The sequence below is a fragment of the Neovison vison genome, chromosome 4 (assembly GCF_020171115.1).
Source record: "Neovison vison isolate M4711 chromosome 4, ASM_NN_V1, whole genome shotgun sequence".
NCBI classification, from domain to species: domain Eukaryota; kingdom Metazoa; phylum Chordata; class Mammalia; order Carnivora; family Mustelidae; genus Neogale; species Neogale vison.
Genome location: NC_058094.1, coordinates 1,307,856 through 1,324,242, shown reverse-complemented (window position 1 = coordinate 1,324,242; position 16,387 = coordinate 1,307,856). Strand labels below are relative to the sequence as shown.

At 64.3% G+C, this 16,387-nt stretch overlaps 1 protein-coding gene across 1 annotated transcript; it reads left to right on the top strand.

Moving 5' to 3' along the window:
* Window positions 1–6,958: 6,958 nt before the first annotated feature.
* On the top strand, window positions 6,959–16,163 carry ZNF696 (zinc finger protein 696). Its single transcript, XM_044246956.1, has 8 exons — window positions 6,959–7,197; window positions 7,434–7,536; window positions 8,844–8,878; window positions 9,675–9,736; window positions 9,821–10,323; window positions 10,426–10,561; window positions 11,866–11,973; window positions 14,491–16,163. The coding sequence occupies exons 1-8, from the start codon at window positions 6,959–6,961 to the stop codon at window positions 15,597–15,599; spliced, it is 2,295 nt and encodes a 764-aa protein (XP_044102891.1). The 3' UTR covers window positions 15,600–16,163.
* Window positions 16,164–16,387: the final 224 nt, after the last annotated feature.

The following is a 16,387-nucleotide window of genomic DNA, read 5'->3' as shown; positions in this document are numbered from 1 at the left end:
TCGGAGTTGCTGCTGCCTGTGTCCGGAGAGGTGTGGCTGGAGTTTGGTCTCTGGGAGTCCTGCCGGGAGGTCTCCCGACTTAACCTGGACCCATAGCTGGGTGTTTCCAGGTGCAGAGAGCCCAAGTGGGGCAGGCGAGGGCAAGTGGTGGCTGCCCAAGGCAAGGGCCCTCCTGTCCCTTACCTTGAGCCGTGTGCAAAGTGGCCCAGGCTTCACAGCTGCCTCCAGCCCCCAGAAGAGGTGGGGTTTGGGGGGCGGGGACGGGATGTTTGCCTCCTGGTAGGCATACACCTCTGCAGCTGTGGCCCGGCCTTGGCTTTGGCCTTCCTCAGACCTGGCCTGCAGCTTTGACTTCAGCCTGAGGTACAGGAAAGAGATCATCTAGGTGGAGAAGCCTGTATGTTCCCTGCCCCACCTTCTTCCTCCTGAACACTTCAGGGACCCCAGCCCACACTGAGGAGGTGTTCAGCCCCTCCCGTGGCTGCAACTCCGAGCTGGGCCTCCCCAGTTCCAAGCCCAAGGGCCTCTGGCTGGACTGCTTTACCTCTCTGGGCCACGCTCCCAAGGCGCCATGGCCACCAAGCACTTTGGACTCCTCGCCATGTGCTCCCACTCAGGGTAAGAGCAGGTGTAGGGAAGAGGAGTAAGTCAGGGTAAGGCAGTTTCTGGATCCCAGCTTTGAGGCTCCAGACACCTTATGAGTCACCTTTGCTGGCCTGAAATAGAAAAAGCCGCCTTCTCCCCCTAATACGGCAAGGGTCATGTGGGACCTCGGCGTTCCAACAGCCCTGCACGCACAGCCCCCAGGGCTTCACAGGGAGCAGGGGTGACAGACTGTGCACTGGAAGGGTCACCCCACCACCTCTGTGCCCAGGCTGCACTCGGATGCTGGCACCGCGACCAGACCTGGTAGGCGGCCACCAAGAGGGGAACCTGGAGGTCTTCCACACCGCCCTAGTCTGTCCCTAGACGCCCGTGCCCCACGCACCTCTTACAAGGACTGGGTGGGGCGGGGCCTGCTCAGGTCAGACCGAACCTTTTTGTTCTATTCAGCCTTTCAACTGATTGAATGCGGCCCACCCACATAGGAGAGGGCGCCCCTTTCAGCCTGCTAACTGAAATGTTCATCTCCAGAAACAGCTTCACAGACAAACCAGAATAACGTCTGACCAAATGTCTAAGCGCCCCATGGCTCGGTCAAGTTGACACATACAATTCACCACCACAAGCAAGGATAAGAATTGTCCTTCATGCATAGGGTCAGCCTAATTCCTGCTGCCACAGAAGGGCTCTCGCCGTGACAGAGCGGAGCGGAAGGCAGCCCCAGACGCGCCTCCCTCTAAAGGGGCGAGGAGTCTTCTGAAGCTCAGGCAGCTTGGAGACATCCGGACCTGCGCGACGAAGCTTTGCACGCAGGAAAAACCGGCCGCAGGTTGGAGAGCGGCGGAGAGGGCGGTCCCGCGGGGCGGCGGGGTGGGAGGCGCGGCAGAAGGAGCGCATCCCTCCCTCCCCCGGCGCCGCCCGCTCCGTCTGGCGCCCCTAGCGGCAGAGCCTGGCACGGCGGCACCGGCCGGAGAAGGCCCGTTCGCTGGGCCTGGCGGGGGGGTGGGGAGGGGGACGGCGGGGGGACGCGAGGCCAGCGGGGAGCGCGGGAGGAGGTGAGGGACAAAACTTAAAGTCTGGAGCCACTAACATGTGAGTGTTATTCACAAGAGAAATGCTAAAGGCCGCAGTTTAGTCTGTGCTCAGGTGGTCTCAAGCGACACTTTGCGGGAAATCCTCACCCACGTGCAATCCCCCCCCCGCTGTTCCTGGGTCTCAGACACGCGGCCACAGGGGCAGACCCGCGCCCAGTCGGGGCTGGAACCCGCAGTGCGCTCGAGAGACGAGGTGGGTGTGCTGGCCGGGGAGGGCACGGGCTGGAGCGCGGCTTGCTGGAGCCTTTAGGGGTGGTGAGGCGAAGACCTGAGGACGGTCATGAACGCGCCAGCGGCCAGCGCGAGCTCAGGCTAGGTTCAACATCAGAGATTCACACCGGAAAGGAGGCAGTGAGTGGACCAGGCATGGCGAAGCCTTTGGGGGGGGCAGTCGGGGCGGGATCAGAGTTGACGTGCAGAGACACCCTCTGAATGTGGCGAATGTGGAGAAGCGCGCAGGCTGATAGCGGAGTCAGGGAGGGGACCGTGGATGCCGGGCTCAGGGACAGGCAGCAGTCGTCTGCACCGGAGGGAACCGTGTCGCTGTCACCATGCGGGATACGACCATCACCCAACACTTCTGGCGTCTGAGAAATACTAGCGAGAGGACTTGCCGCATCCCTGCAGCGGGCTGCCACCGTGAAGTCTTCAGGCAAAACCCCCATGCCCCAAACACCAGCACCATCACGAGGGAAGCAGCAGGAGGTGACACCCTCCTTCCCTCGTGTTCCACCGACACCACAGCCGGGGCCCTCGAGGCGAAGGGCTGTGTGCCGCACCCCCACGCTGAGCCCAGCTTGCCTTGGTTGCAGGAAGCCAGAGCTGTCTCCTGCCGCTGCTGCGGGCCCCACCGAGACGCCCAAGAGAGGGAGGCTTCTCTACAGTCTGTTCGACAGTGGACACATTTCAGGCGCTCTCCCCAGCCTCGCCCTCCCTGTTGTCCAGGCTGTACCTCCGCCTTGGGGTAGCTCCATACACCCCTGTCTTGGCCTTGGAGGTCTCATGCTGCGCTCAGCGAATTCTCAGGCACCGGCCTCCCCCAAGACCCCTTGCCTTGTCTTTTCCTGAATCTTATTTCACGGGGTGTGAGCACCCAGTGAGAGGCCATCCGGTTACACCGGCCGGGGAACGTGCTGGAAAACAGCTCGCCAGGCCTGGGGTAAAGCAGGGAATCTGGGTTTGCTCCCAACATCCCCAGGGACAGTGACAGCTCTCCAGCTTGGGACCCTCTGGTCTCATGTGCCCTCAAAGGAGGAGCACCTGTGCGGGCAGGTGGGGCTCAGACCCCGCCTGGCCCGGCCGCTGGGACTGCCCGGCACACAGCCCGGCCAGCCGTCCCAGCCGGGGGCTCCGTTCTAAGCACCCGACTCCCTCGGCTGGCCGCAGGGCTCTTGGACTGGCCTTAGCGGTGCACGCGGTGCCCTCGCCCCAGTCCCAGTCCAGGCTCAGCGGTGCCGGCCTCGCCGGGCCTTGCCCGCGGCCCTTCCTGCCCGGACCACTCCAAACCCCGCAGACCCGGGGGTCTCCACTCAGACGCTGGCCTCCCGAAGCCCCTCCTACGGCCTTCCGGGCCCTACACGCCAGGTGTCCCCGCTCATCGCCTCCGCGACCGCTGCGCGGAGGCTCCGGCGCCCCGGCAGCGCGGCACCTCGGACAGCTCCCGGCTCGCGCGCCCGCCTCAGTCTCTCGGGCGCCCCCGCGCGGGTCCCCCGGGCAGGTCTCCGAGCTTCCCGGGGCTCCCGGAAGTGCCGGCGGCGGGGGCGGGACTTCCTGTGGGCGCGGCGCGCGCCTGCCCGCCGGCCGGGGTCGCGGCCTCCTCCGGCCTTGCGTCCTGTGGCCGCCGGGGCCAGGGCGGCTGGAGCTGCGGGAGGGAGCCGAGGAGGGGCGGCGGCGCGGGCGTCCCCGCTCCGGGGCCCCCTGACTGCTGCTTCGCCGCGGCCCCGGCGTGACGCGCGCGTCCTCACGGCTCGGGCTTGCGGGGCGGTGCCGGCGACCCGGGGCCCTCGTCGCCCTTCCGGGGGGTCCCCGCGCCCCCGACGACGGCAGGAGCCGAGGCTGCGAGGAGACTCACCCAGCCCCGGCGCGAACCCGGCGCGGGGCTCGCGGGAAGCCGGGCGGGGCCCCAGACGGAGAGTCGCGGTCCGCGCCGCCCGGGGACCTCCGAGGGGACAGCTGCCCACGTGTGCCCGCGGACTCCCGGCCCTTTCCTGGGTCTCAGGCAGGGGATGTCCTCTGTCCAGACCCGCCCGCGCCGGCCTGGGGGGCGGGTGCTGTGACCCCGGCCCAGGGCCTCCCGGCCGGCTGCCCCGGCGAGCACCCCCGGCTCGCAGCCAGCCCGCAGAGGGTCGGCGGTGAGCCACACCTGGAACAGACGGAGGGACCTGCAGGCACAGGGGGCAGATCGCTTCCCTGGACCGCGACCCACTCGTCCGCCCAGCAGCACCCTCCGCCGGCCCCGCCTAGGAGAGGGCACCAGGCGATGGAGCAGGAGGCCTTTCACGTCTCTGAAAGGCCTGGACCCTGTCCACGGTCCCTACCCTCAAAGGGCCCTCAGGCGTCTTTAAAATCCTTGGGAGTGTGTTCGTGGATTCGGGTTTTCCCTCGCGGGCCTCTCCTGAGCCTGAGCCTGTCCACGTTGTCGCCGCGGGGCCGCCTCACGGTTTCCTGGCCCCTGAACTCGGAGAGGGGCCCAAGCTGCACGGCTGCTGTGGGACACGGGAGACGGAATTTTCCCGAGACGGAGTGGTTAACGTTTTAAATTTCTTTATCAGCGTGTAATTTAACATACTTAAAACTCCCCCACCTTCAGTGGCCTGTCCCTGTGGGGGCCTGGCCTCAGATCACGGGCCTCGCCTGAGCGCGCGGCGCCGCTCGCGCGCACCCTCAGACCCGCCCGCTGGGCAGCGACCTGCGGCTCCGGGTCAGCGTCCTGCCCGCAGACCCTCCAGCCAGACCTCTCAGAGGTGGGGCCTCCCAGGCTGGGCCGCAGGGCTCCCCTCACGGCTCGCCATTCTTCATGATCTTGATCTCCATGCTTTTGGCGGTTTGAGGGAAGAAGTCAGTAAAAAGCAGTTATCTTTGGCAGGAAGTTCTGGTTTATTTTTCGGAAAGGTAAGGAGATCCTACATATTTTCGGCGACTTTGCTCTGTCGCACTCGCACTGGGCCAGCCTGAGGCACACGAAATACAAGCTGCAGGAGCATCTTTCCAGTTCGACAGAGGGCGCGGAGACCCTCCTGCGGGGACCCCGGGGCAGCCAGCCAGCGCCCCGAGCAGGTTCAGTGCAGTGGTGCAAGCCGGCGCTCTGTCCCGCCTCCCCGCTGCCGTGAGACAACGCTACACCAGCCAACTTGCAGCTTGCAGGCTCTCCTCCCCCTACCCCTGCAGGAACCCACAGTCCCAGCTCCTGAGCCTCCCAGGTGAGGCCCATCCATGAGGAGGCCAGACCCCCAGGGGGTTAAGCTGCACTCCTCATATGTGGGAGTGAGGACGGTCCAGGGGCACACTGCCAGCCCTTTCCCGTGTCCCCATCACAGCTCTCCTGCCACCCGGCCCTGGGCCCTTCTCAGCCTGCCTCTGGCCTGGCCTCCCCCTGCTCCCAATACACCCCTTCCTATCCGGAGCATCTGTCCTTGCTGCCTTTTAATCCCTCACCCAGGCTCTAAGAAGACCCAAGTCTCCACGCTGTGGCTTGGAGTCTGATGATATTTGCATGTGCCCCACAAGGAGGAGCAGATTCTGCTGGAAATCCTGGCGGAGACAGACCCCCGGGGTGTGTGTGAGAGGAGACGGGGTGGGCAGAGCTCCCAAGGCCTCGCCACTGGGCCAAAGACCTGCTGGGTCCTGCAGAAGCCATGGGGTGCCCTGGGGCTGGTGGGGCTGCTCCCAAGGAAGACGGGAACCATGACACGAGCCCGGAGGCAAAGGCAGCGTTACCTGAGCCTGGTGACCCACCAGAAACCGGACAGGTGGGAGACGCCGTAGCTGTGGCCCCGGCTGGAGGGGACACTCAGAATCCAGTAGGTGTGGGGAGACCCAGTGGGCCAAGCCAGCAATTCCCCCGGCGGAGTTCCGCAAGGTCACCCGGCGCGGGGCCCTCGCGCTCCAGCCTTGGAAGCTTCCCGGCTGGGAGCAGCCTCCCGAGGGCGCTGGGGGCTGGAGGGGTTTGGGCCGCCGGCCGGACGCGGTGAAGCAGCGGCGCAGGCCCACGCGCGCGAAGCCTTGCGAGCCCAGGAGAACCTCGTGCACAGCTCGCCCTTCACGCTGCACCCGCGGCCCCGAGCGCGCCCGGAGCGCGGACGCGCCTCCCGCCGCTGCCGGCCCCTGACCCAGCGCCGTCGGTCCGCGGAGCCCAGGGAGCCGGGCAGCCGCGCCAGACGCTAGGGGTGCGCCCTCGCCCCGGGCCAGGCTAGCCGGGCCCTACCGGCGGGAGACCCAGCGGCCTGCCGTGGACAGACTCGCGGGGGTCCTTGCCCTGCGACACGGACTCGTCCGCTCCCTGGCAGCTCGCCCCGGGCCGTCGGGGGGGCAGGTGCGAGGGGGCAGGGTCGCGCAGCCCTTCCCGTCTCTGGGATTGCGGGCTCGGGGCGGGGCGGGGGGGGAACAGTCCTGCAGCACCGAGGGGGCGGGGCCGGCGGCCTGGGGAGAGCCTGCGCCGGGGGCGGGGCCAGGGGCGGCGGCGGGGCGGGGGTCCAGCAGGTGGTGGGAGACAAGTCTGGGGAGCGGAGGCCGGACTTGTCGCTGGGAACGCCGCTTGTGGGAGGAGCCGCCCGCCACGATACCCGAGGTATTCCCTGGAATGCGGAGGGAAAACTGTCTCCTTCGAGATCATCCTTTAAAAATGTCTTAATTTTTACTTGTTTTTTATAGTTAGAAATAAGTAATGCAGTGTGTGGTGGGCGTTTGCAGATGCCGACGGCCGGGAAAAGCCTCGGCACACGAGATGCGGAGGCTGGACGGGCAGGCTGCCCTTGGGGACTGTCGGACCGGAGAGGCTCCAGAGGAGGCCGGGGCCTGGCCGGAGGGACGGGGTGGGCTGCAGGGTCCTGACGAAGCTCTGGGCCGCGCAGCCTGTGATCTCCATTCTGCCCTCTTCACTGGGATTGTGAAACTTCTTTTGGGCCAGAAGAGTACCTATCCTGGGGTGGTGGTGGGGTTTTCAGACGGCCTGGGCTCATTCCCTCCTGGCCCCACTGCTGGCCACGAGCCAGGGCTGTCCTCCGTGGTCTTGGCCCTCATCTTTCTCCTCAGGTCACAGCAGGATGACACACCCTAGTCCCCATGAACCTGGCTGTGCCTACAGCTTGCAAAAAGGGAACCATGACGAGCCAGCAGGCTTTCTTCAGATTCTTTTTGCTCTCTGCCTAGTGACCAGCGGTGTTTTGTCAGCCTGGGTCCGGAATGAGGAAGACTATGGAGCAGAGCCCGCCAGCGGGTTTCCAGCCACAGAGACTGGGGGCTGGTGTCTCAGTACCACAGCAGCCAGGATCATCCTGACTCGGTGAGGCTGTCACTTCCTTTACCCATGTGCCAGCTCCTTCCTCGGGAAACCCCCACTTTCTCCTCTGCAAAGTAGTGTCTCTCTCTCAGGGACCTTACTACCAGAAGGGGTAGTAAGGTGACACAGTGAGGGACACAGTGAGGGGCTACAGACAGGCTGTATCAGCAGAGGGACAGACCCCATGTACGGCAGGGTCTGCAGACCAGTCGGCGAGACTCTGGCCCTCACCCCCTCAGCACGAACCTGGCCTGGCTGACACCTGCTCCAGGCACCTGCCCCGTCTCGTGGGCCCAGGGCCTGGACCCTCGAAGTCAAGCGGACCACTGCCAAGGGACCAGTGTGAGCAACAGGAACTCCTTGGCAGCGTCTGGGGTGCCCCCAGGCTCAGAAGGACTGGGGCCGGCCCACAGGGGCAAGCACTGCTCCAGCAACACAGGGAATGCAGGTTTCCTGGCGGGGACCAGAACCTTGCGCGGCCCAAGTCTCCCTGTGCCCTTCCCACCTCTCATCCCTGCAGCGCCCTGTGTGGCCTCGGGCTCCAAAACGATCTAGGGGCACAGAGGGAGAGGAGTGCTCCCCAGAAGGCAAGGCATACTCTTGCCAGAATGTATGAGGGAAGGGGTCCTGAACAGAAGCAAGTAATAGGTCCCTCGGATCCCTCCCCCCCAGAACCTGCTGGAAAAGAAAAATAACGCGCAGGCCAGGATGGTGTCTCCGCTCTAGCCAGCAAAGAGAAAGCCCTCTCCAGCCTCCTGGTTGTCGAAGCAGTTCCGGCAAGACAGGAAGTGGACCCCAACCCATTTTTTTATATAATAGAGGCAAAGTATTTTGTAGAAAATTTGGGAAACGGAGACAAACAGACGTCACAGTAGTTCTGTGTGGCAGAAATGTACTCTTCAAATTTGTTTTTATCTACACAGATCCTTTTCTCCTAGACCTTTTTAGATTGTTTGCAAACACCAAGTGCTTTGGTCTCCTAATGCCTTTGTGTGTGCTTCCTACCCTTGGGTGTTCTACGGAGCCACAGGACAGTCCCTGCCCCCCCAGCTCTGCCTCTGCCCACTGCTGTCACTGCGGTGCATTCCCTCCCATCCAGTGGCCATATCCTGCCTCGGGCTGCCGCGTGTCTTCACGATTCCTACTGTCCTCAGTTCCCCCGCCTCGCTCCTCGAGGATGGCTTACTAGTTGCAAAGGGAAAAGAGGAACTATACAGTGGGAAACCCAGACAACACTTGGACCATGTAATCAAAATGATCCCTAGCTAGTGACCAGCCGACAGATGCAACGGACACCTTACTGCGGTCCCCCTCTGGCAGTGTAGGACCCGTGTTTGGGAAGGAGGAAAGGGAACGAGTCTGTGGACGGTGCCGGTGGAGCTTTCCAGGCTGGGAAGCAGAAGCAAAGGCTGAGAGAAAGGCAGGAGCAGGCTGGCAGGTCCGGAGAGTGACAGCAGGTCCCACGGCTGGGAGATGGAGAGGCGGTGCGGGATGTGCTGGGGTGACGGGCCAGCGCCAGGCTGATGAAGGGGAGGGCGCGCTGGGCACAGCAGATGGCACGGAGTTCCTAGCTCCTGGAGAGCCAGCGCCCTCCATGGCCGCCACTGCTGGCCCAGCCCAGCTATGACAGTCCCCCTCTTCTTGCCCAGCACCAGGGGCCACTCACTGCCTGTGCTTCTGTTTGGTGAGTGGGGTTAAGGACACAGAGCGGACACCACTGCAAGAGACTTTTGTAGAAGCCTGTAGAGAGGATCACTGTCAGGGAGCAGGTGAATGCTTCCAGGGGCCCTCTGTGCTCTGGGGTTTCTGTCTGAACGAGGGGGCTGAAGAGAGGCCACAGAAGTCCCTGACGGGAAAGCTCCAGGAGCACGGAGAGACAACCGTACGGTACCTTAGGGACATGCTGTTCAAGACCCAAGCCCCATGACGCACACGTGTGGCAGATGCTGTGAAGGTTTCTCAGCAGCGATGAAACGACAGCGTCCACTGTGTTGAGAAACCCTGGAATGCAGTGCCCGTGGGAAAGCCCGTATCCCGGCAGATGAGGGGAGGGACGCCAGGAAACTCCTAACTCCCACCCTCAGGACCTGAATCCCGCCAACATCCCCAGCCTGGAGGCAGACGCCACCCCTTGGGAGCCTCAGGAGAGCCCCGTCCCCACCCACACCTTCAGGGCACCCTGGGACAGACCCAAACACAGGCCTGGCTGGGCTGGACTGACTCCCTGACCCAAACAAATGGAGATCGTAAAGGTAGGGAAGCTAAAGAAACATCATTTTTTCTTAATTTATTCTTTAAAAGACTTGAGAGAGAGAGAGATCACAGAGCGGGGAGGGTCAGAGGGAGACGCGGCCTCCCCGCTGAGCCGGGAGCCGATGCGGGACTCGATCCTGGGACTCCAGAATCACGACCGGAGCTAGAGACCGTCGCTCCACTGACTGGGCCCCCCGGGCGCCCCCAGAGTGCGGTTTCCCCGCTAGGCGCGAGCACACGGGCCTCCGAACGGCCGACGCTTGTTCCCGCCGCAAGCGGCAGCCAGAAGGTCCTCACTGAGCTCTGTCCCCCGCGCACACGCCCGCGTACACCCGCCCACGCCCGGAGGGGCCGGATCCCCGCCGCGTCCCAGCGAGCGGCGGACCGGCCTGGGCGGGCATCAAGCCCCTGCCGCCCCGCACCCGCCTCTGGCAGGGCCGCACCCGGGCCCAGGCCACGCGGGGCTCACGTCCCCCAGAGTCCGCCAGAGCTGCGGCTGCCCTCGTCGCCCGCCACGAAACGTCCCCACCGGCTCCGCTCGCGCCCGACGTCGGCCCCCGCGAAGCCCAGCGCCCGCACGGCGGGTCCTCGGCCCCCAGTGCGCGGGCGCGGAAGGCCGGCGGGGAGGCCCAGCGGGCGCAGGGGGGTCCGGCTGCCGAGCGGGGGCGGCTGCGGGGCGCTTTCCCCACACCCTCCCCGGCCCCGCTGCTCCCCCGCCCCCCGCCCCCCGGACTCGGCCCAGCCCTGTCCGCCCGCAAGGCCTTCGCCCGCTCATCCCGCGGCCCCCGACCCCACCCGGGCTTGGCTGGAGGCGAGGGAGGAAAGACTTGGGAGGGTCGCGGCTCTGGGAGGCCGGCGGGCCGGAGCGGGGCGGCGGTGGGGTCCGTGAAGACGCGGCGACCGGAGCCAGCGCCTGAGCCGCCAAGCTGGGGAGCCGACCCGGGGGGCAGCGAGGTGCACTGCCCTCCCGCGGCCTAGAGCGTCACCGGAAGTGCCCGCGCCGCGGCCTCCCGGGCAGCAGGGTACACAGTCCTCCCGGCGCCTAGAGCGTCACCGGAAGTGCCGCGCAGCCGCGCGGGGGCGGCGGCGCTTCCGGCGAGCCGCGGGGCTGCAGGTGAGTGGCGGGGCCGCACCGGAGCGGGGACCTGGGGGCGCGGGCGCGGACACGTGCGCTTATGCGGGGCGCTCGCTTCGGAAGAGCTGCACGTGCGCCGTGGGGAGTGACAGCCGGAGGGGAGTCGCGGCCTGAGCAGCGAGACGGCGTGGGGACGGCTCCCTCCGACCGTGTGACAGCCGGGACGGGCCCCCACCGGTGCGGCGGCCCCGGACAGCCCCGGCCCCGCCCAAGCCAGGGGGACGGCGGCGGGCACGGCGGCCCTGGTCCCTGGGGTGGTCGCCGGGGGCCGCTGCGTCCCCCGCGGCTCCGGCCCTTTCCCGCCCAGATTTCCGTTCAAACGAGGCCCTCGGCTTCTCGGCGGCACGTTGGAGGCGCAGCGTCCGTGCGGTCGCGCTCCCGGCGCCGCGCGTGTCGGGTCGCTCCCGCAGGTGTTACCGTCCCGAAGAGTAGGAGCGTGGTGTTTCTGACTGAAGGTGTTACTGATTTGCCAGAGAAAGAGAAACGGGGCGGCGGCGGGCAGGGGCCGTCGGGCCGGACCGCAGGGCCCGCGATCGTGCCCGACCGCCGCCGGAGGCAGGCCCTGACCTGACTGAGGCGCCCGGGCGCCCCCCGTCGCCGTCCTCCGCGGCGAATCAGGGGTCGGACCCTCGAGGGTCCAACACGGCGCAGGCCGCCTGCAGCTCTTCCGTGGGTCCCGGGGTGACTTCACCGCTCGCCCTGATTTCCCGCCAGTGTGTCGTGCTCCTCACGAGCAAGGCCGGGAACCTGTGTTAAAAACCTGCCACCGACCCCCGCCTTCCTTCTTTCCTTCTCTGTGTCCGCACTGGACTTCCTCGTGTGCTCGCCTCTGTCAGACGGTGCCTCTGGTGTTAGCGCGGCAGGGTCATCCTCAGGCCAAACCTGCACCAGTCCAGTAATTTCCTGTTTCCCTGGTTTCGTAATTTTATGATCAAATCTTTATGCTTACCGAGAGAAACCGTACACTCCTAGATGTGTCTGCAGACATCTGAGGACTGACCAGCGGGCGCTGGGCTTGCTCGCGGAGGAGCAGGACCAGGCCGGCAGCTAGCCGGGGGCTGCCGCCTCCAGCGGTGCCCGCCGGGGCAGGGCTCAGGGACGCCAGCGTGGTCCAGACGGCGTTCCCAGGCTGCACCCTATGGAGCCCTAGCTACTGGGGTGTCTGTTTAGTCATGACTTCGAGTTCTAGTGGCAGACACAGGCCCGTGCAGTCCCCAGCAGTGCCTCTGCTGCCAGCAGTGGCTCCCCTGTCACGTTCTCCCCTTGTCTTCTCTCTTACCCAGGCAGGGATTCCCACTCCTGGTGCTTCTGCAAGGCACGGCAAGGAGAGCCCCCAGGCCTGGGTCTCCAGAACACCACGGACAGGGCTACCCTGATGGACACACACACAGGTGAGGGGTGGGCAGCAAGGTAGCAAGGTGGGCTTAGGGAGGAGGGAACAGCTTAGGAATTGGGGCTCCCAGAGCCCACCTGCCTGGCTGCTAGGGGATGTAGCTGGGCTCGGGCAGCACTTCCCTGTCCCTTTCTTTGCCTAATACAGCTCCCACCCCTACTGCCTGCTGTCCTCGCCACTCCGTGTTCCATCCCCTTGCTCTCGTGGCCACACTCTGCACCTCTCTTCCTCTGCCCCTCCCCTGCCTGGAGACTTCTGAGAACGAGACTCTTAATTCTGGCCCCATTTCTCAGGGCCCGGCTAGTCTGGGCTCAGACTAGGAAGCCTGGAAGAATATGGAGAGAAAACCTGGCTAGCCTCTCCCCTCCCAGGCTCCAGGTCCCCCTGTGTTCTGAAGGTTTAAGGCCTTGATCGCGGGCTGTCGAAGCTGGGGACTCGTGTCCCGCTTACCGTTGTCACTGTGCGGGACGGTGCCCGACCCTGCCCAGCACGGACACTCGCGCTGCCGCAGGCTCTCCCACCTCCTGGCTCCGGTGCAGCGTGCTCGGCAGCGGGAGCCTGGCTGGACTAGACCCTGGCCCGCAGAACGTACTGCAGACCCCCTGCCCACACCCCTGCACCCGTTCTCCCTGGAAGCCAGAGAACCCGTGCGTCAGGTGGTTCAGCCGCTCTGTGTCCACGAACACACGCTTGTCCTTTCTTCGGGTCTGCCATGAAGCTGCCCTTCAAGTCCCGGGCTTGCCGGGCCTCCCTTGTCTGACCATCCTGGCCAGATCTGTCCCGACGGGGCTCTTCACTGTCCTGCAGTTTTGGACCAAGTAACGGTTTTAGCAAATGTCAACATACACAGAGTGGCGGAGAAGAAACAGGTCACAACAAAGCACACATTTATAAAGGGAATAGGACCACTGTGTCCTGGTTGCTGGTCTCAAGCACGTGCCCTGGGGTCCGTGGCCTGAAAGCCGGCCGCAGGGGAGCGTGATGCTGATGGGGCTGCTGCACGTCAGTCGGGAGACCAGCAGCTTCTGCCGGGGCACGGAGTTTCTTGGTTCGAAACCAAGTTCTCACCTTTTGGGAAGACTTCCCTGCGCCAGGGTTTCTCAGCCTTGGCACTGGACATCGTGGGATGGCTTACAGGGCGTCCTGGGCATCCCTGGTCTCCACCCACAGAAGGCCAGGACCGCCTCCCACAGGTGTGACAACCAGAGATGCTTCCCACATAGCCAGTGTGCCCCCCAGGCAAAACTGCCCCAGTCAGGAACAAGGCCTCCAAGTTTAGGGCTCCTCAGGGCACCCTGGGAGGTCATCACTGAGAAGATCCCCCCTCCACACCCACACCCACACTCAGGGCTGCCTGCTGGGGGCTGGGATGGCCTCAGGAGGCAGGACCCAAGGCCTGACCCACTGGAACTGGAAAGGGTGTACGTACCCCCCCAGCTTTTAATTCTGAATAATTCTTCCCTTGAAACCAGTGCCTATGAGTTGCTTTCTTGAACTTCTAAGTCTGCCAAACCTCATGACCAGACTGGGCCTTCCTAGAGGGCCTTCTGTTTCTTGGCCCTGTGTCTGGGGTCTCTCCCCATCTCCAGGTGCTCAGGTGTGCCCCTAGTTAGTTAGTTAGTTAGGGAGTCGATGGAAAGCGGCTGTGGGTGCCTGCCCGCTCCACCAGCCCCTGGCCTTGCCCTGCCCCCGCCCCCCACGCAGGAGCCTTTGTCACCTGGGCGGGCTCAGTCCTTGACAGGTGCTCTGTTACAGCGGTGCAGGCACAGCCCCCTCGGTCCCCTTAGAAAGCTGCCCTGGGGGCTGCCCTCCTACCGAACCACCTGCAAGGAAGCATCCTTGTCTCACCTCCCAGGTGCCCCCATAGACCCTGTGAACGTGGCAGGAACTGCCTGGCATTCTGTCTTGTGGCCACATCCCTAAAGCCGTTTGTCTTAATGGGCGTGTGGTCTGTGCCCAGGAGCCAGCAGGGCCAGGGGCAACCAGCAGCCTCACCACCGAGCAGCCAGGACTGGGAGGCCCCGCAGTCCAGCCAGCTGGCTCCGGACACTGGCTGTTGCTTGTTCTTGCCATGGATTGCTCTCTGAGGAAGGATCCTCTTACTTGCCTGGACCAGAGGCCTTTGAGTTTGGTGGGTCATGGGGAGGTGTCAAGGACAGAGTTGTCGGGGGGTCCAGAGTTGGGGAAGTGAGCTGGGACGAGGCCCTGTGCCTCCCGGTACCTCTGCCTTGGTGTTCCTCTGGCAGTGTTCTGTGCCTTACAGCAGAGCCAGTGGCACTCAGGGCCCAGGCTTCTGTCTCCTGCTGTCCTGAGCCTGAGGGGAGAGGCTCAGGCCACCCTGGAGTCCCACGGGCACTGGGGAGAGCTGGGCAGGCGTGGCGCTGGTCTGCCACACACCGTTACTGTCAGCTCTGCCCATGCCCCGGCGGCCACCACCCTGTCCACGCCCACGCAGCTGTGTGCCCTCAGAGCTTCCTTAGGCCTCCAGTCACTCGCCTCTGACCCTCTTTTCCAGCTTCCCTGGCACAGGTGACGGGTGGCAGCCAGGCTTCCTGCTGGCCTCCTTCAGTGGCCGAGCAAGGGGCTCAGAGTGCCAAGCCGACGCCAACGCAGGAGGCTTTGGAAGAAGAAGAGCCTCGCCAGGGAGAGAGAGTGCTGGGCCCATTACAGGGGCCTCCCTGGGCCCTGGGGCTTCTGGACGGCTGTGGGAATGAGGAGGCCAGAGACAGGCCCAGAGATTCCCTGAAGATACCAGTTGTTTCTGCGAAACCTGGAGGGCAGAGCGGTCTGGACGGCAGAGTGTCCCCGTCAGAGGCCTCCCCAAACGCTCCCTCTGCCTCAAACAGGAGGGGCCCCCACAAAGGGCGGCCTTATCAGTGTGGCACCTGTGACCGGAGCTTCAAATGCTATTCGGACGTGGTGAAGCACCAGAGCATTCACTCCGGGGAGAAGCCGTACGCGTGCAGCGACTGTGGGAAGGCCTTCATCCACAGCTCACACGTGGTCCGGCACCAGCGCACCCACCACGGGGAGAAGCCCTACGTCTGCAAGGAGTGCGGGAGAGCCTTCAGCCAGAGCTTCAACCTTGTCCGGCACCAGCGCACTCACACGGGGGAGAAGCCGTACAGATGTGCTGAGTGCGGCAAGTCCTTTGGTCAGCGGTCAGACGCCGCCAAGCACCAGAGGACACACACGGGCGAGAGGCCGTACGCGTGCAGCGAGTGTGGGAAGGCCTTCCTGCATAGCTCCAATGTGGCCCGGCATCAGCGCACCCACCATGGGGAGAGCCCCTACGAATGTCAAGAGTGCGGCCAGGCCTTCAGCCAGAGCTCCAACCTCCTGCAGCACCGGCGAGTGCACACGGGTGAGAAGCCCTACGCCTGCCCCGAGTGCGGACGCGCCTTCAGCCGGAGCTCCTTCCTCAGCGAGCACCGGCGCATCCACACCGGGGAGAAGCCGTACGCCTGCGGGGAGTGTGGCCGCGCCTTCAGAGCCCTGTCGGGCTTCTTCCGGCACCGGCGGGTCCACACGGGGGAGAAGCCTTTCCACTGTACCAAGTGCGGCCACGCCTTCCGCCTGAGCTCACACCTGATCCAGCACCAGCGCGTCCACGGCACAGACTGAGCCTGCAAACGGGCCGGGATGCGGGGGGTGCAGCACCCGTGAAACTCTGGCTGCGCCTGGAGGGCTGTGTCCTTCATCCCACCTGCATCAGGAGGATGAGGGAGCAGCCTGGCACTTTAAGTTCTCGCCCATGGGGAAGCCCCTAGTGCGTCTGCTGCTCCCCAGCTGGCGGTCAGAGGAGAAGGAGTCCAAGGAAGGCTGGTTTAATAGCAGGGAACAAAGGCTTCCCCGAAGGAGGGCGATCTGGTGAGGACACGTGTCCCCTGAGACTGATTTCGCATGGGTAGCACTTGCTGACGTGTGATTCACATTTGTGTACTGCATAGATCTTAAGGGCTGGGTTTTATGAGATTTGACGAATGCGACCTGTTTTGACCTTTAGAACCGCTGTGCTCTCAAGATAATAGACTGTCTCCATTAACCCCCTTAGCCTCAGAGGCACCCAGTGACGTCGTTTCTATGGCTCTAGTTTTGCTCGTTAGTGGTTCTCTGTTTTGCGTTATTGTTTTCTTAGTTCCATGGTGGTTTTTAAAAGGCAAGAGTCCCTTTCTATTTTGTGTCAAAGCTCTGAGTTTATGTCTGTGTCTCTCCATCCGAGTAGGAGCTCCTGTAGCCAGAACTGATTGAATACAGCCCTCAATTCAGAGTATGCCAGAACGGAGCATACTCCACCAAAGGGTGTCTGTGAAGTATCTCAGGAAGGGTGTAAGAGATGCCCCACAGAGACCACAGGGTGGGCCAGAGGAGAGGACACAGATCTGCTGTGTTTTCACGCCGTTTCAGAGAAT

What these genes read in the sequence shown, in the direction of transcription:
- ZNF696 (XM_044246956.1), top strand. Translation starts at nt 6,959, where the DNA reads ATGACACACCCTAGTCCCCATGAACCTGGCTGTGCCTACAGCTTGCAA. An exon ending in GCCAGGATCATCCTGACTCG is followed by an intron (nt 7,198 to 7,433) that starts GTGAGGCTGTCA and finishes TCACCCCCTCAG; the next exon opens with CACGAACCTGGCCTGGCTGA. An exon ending in GGCGAGCCGCGGGGCTGCAG is followed by an intron (nt 10,562 to 11,865) that starts GTGAGTGGCGGG and finishes TCTCTTACCCAG; the next exon opens with GCAGGGATTCCCACTCCTGG.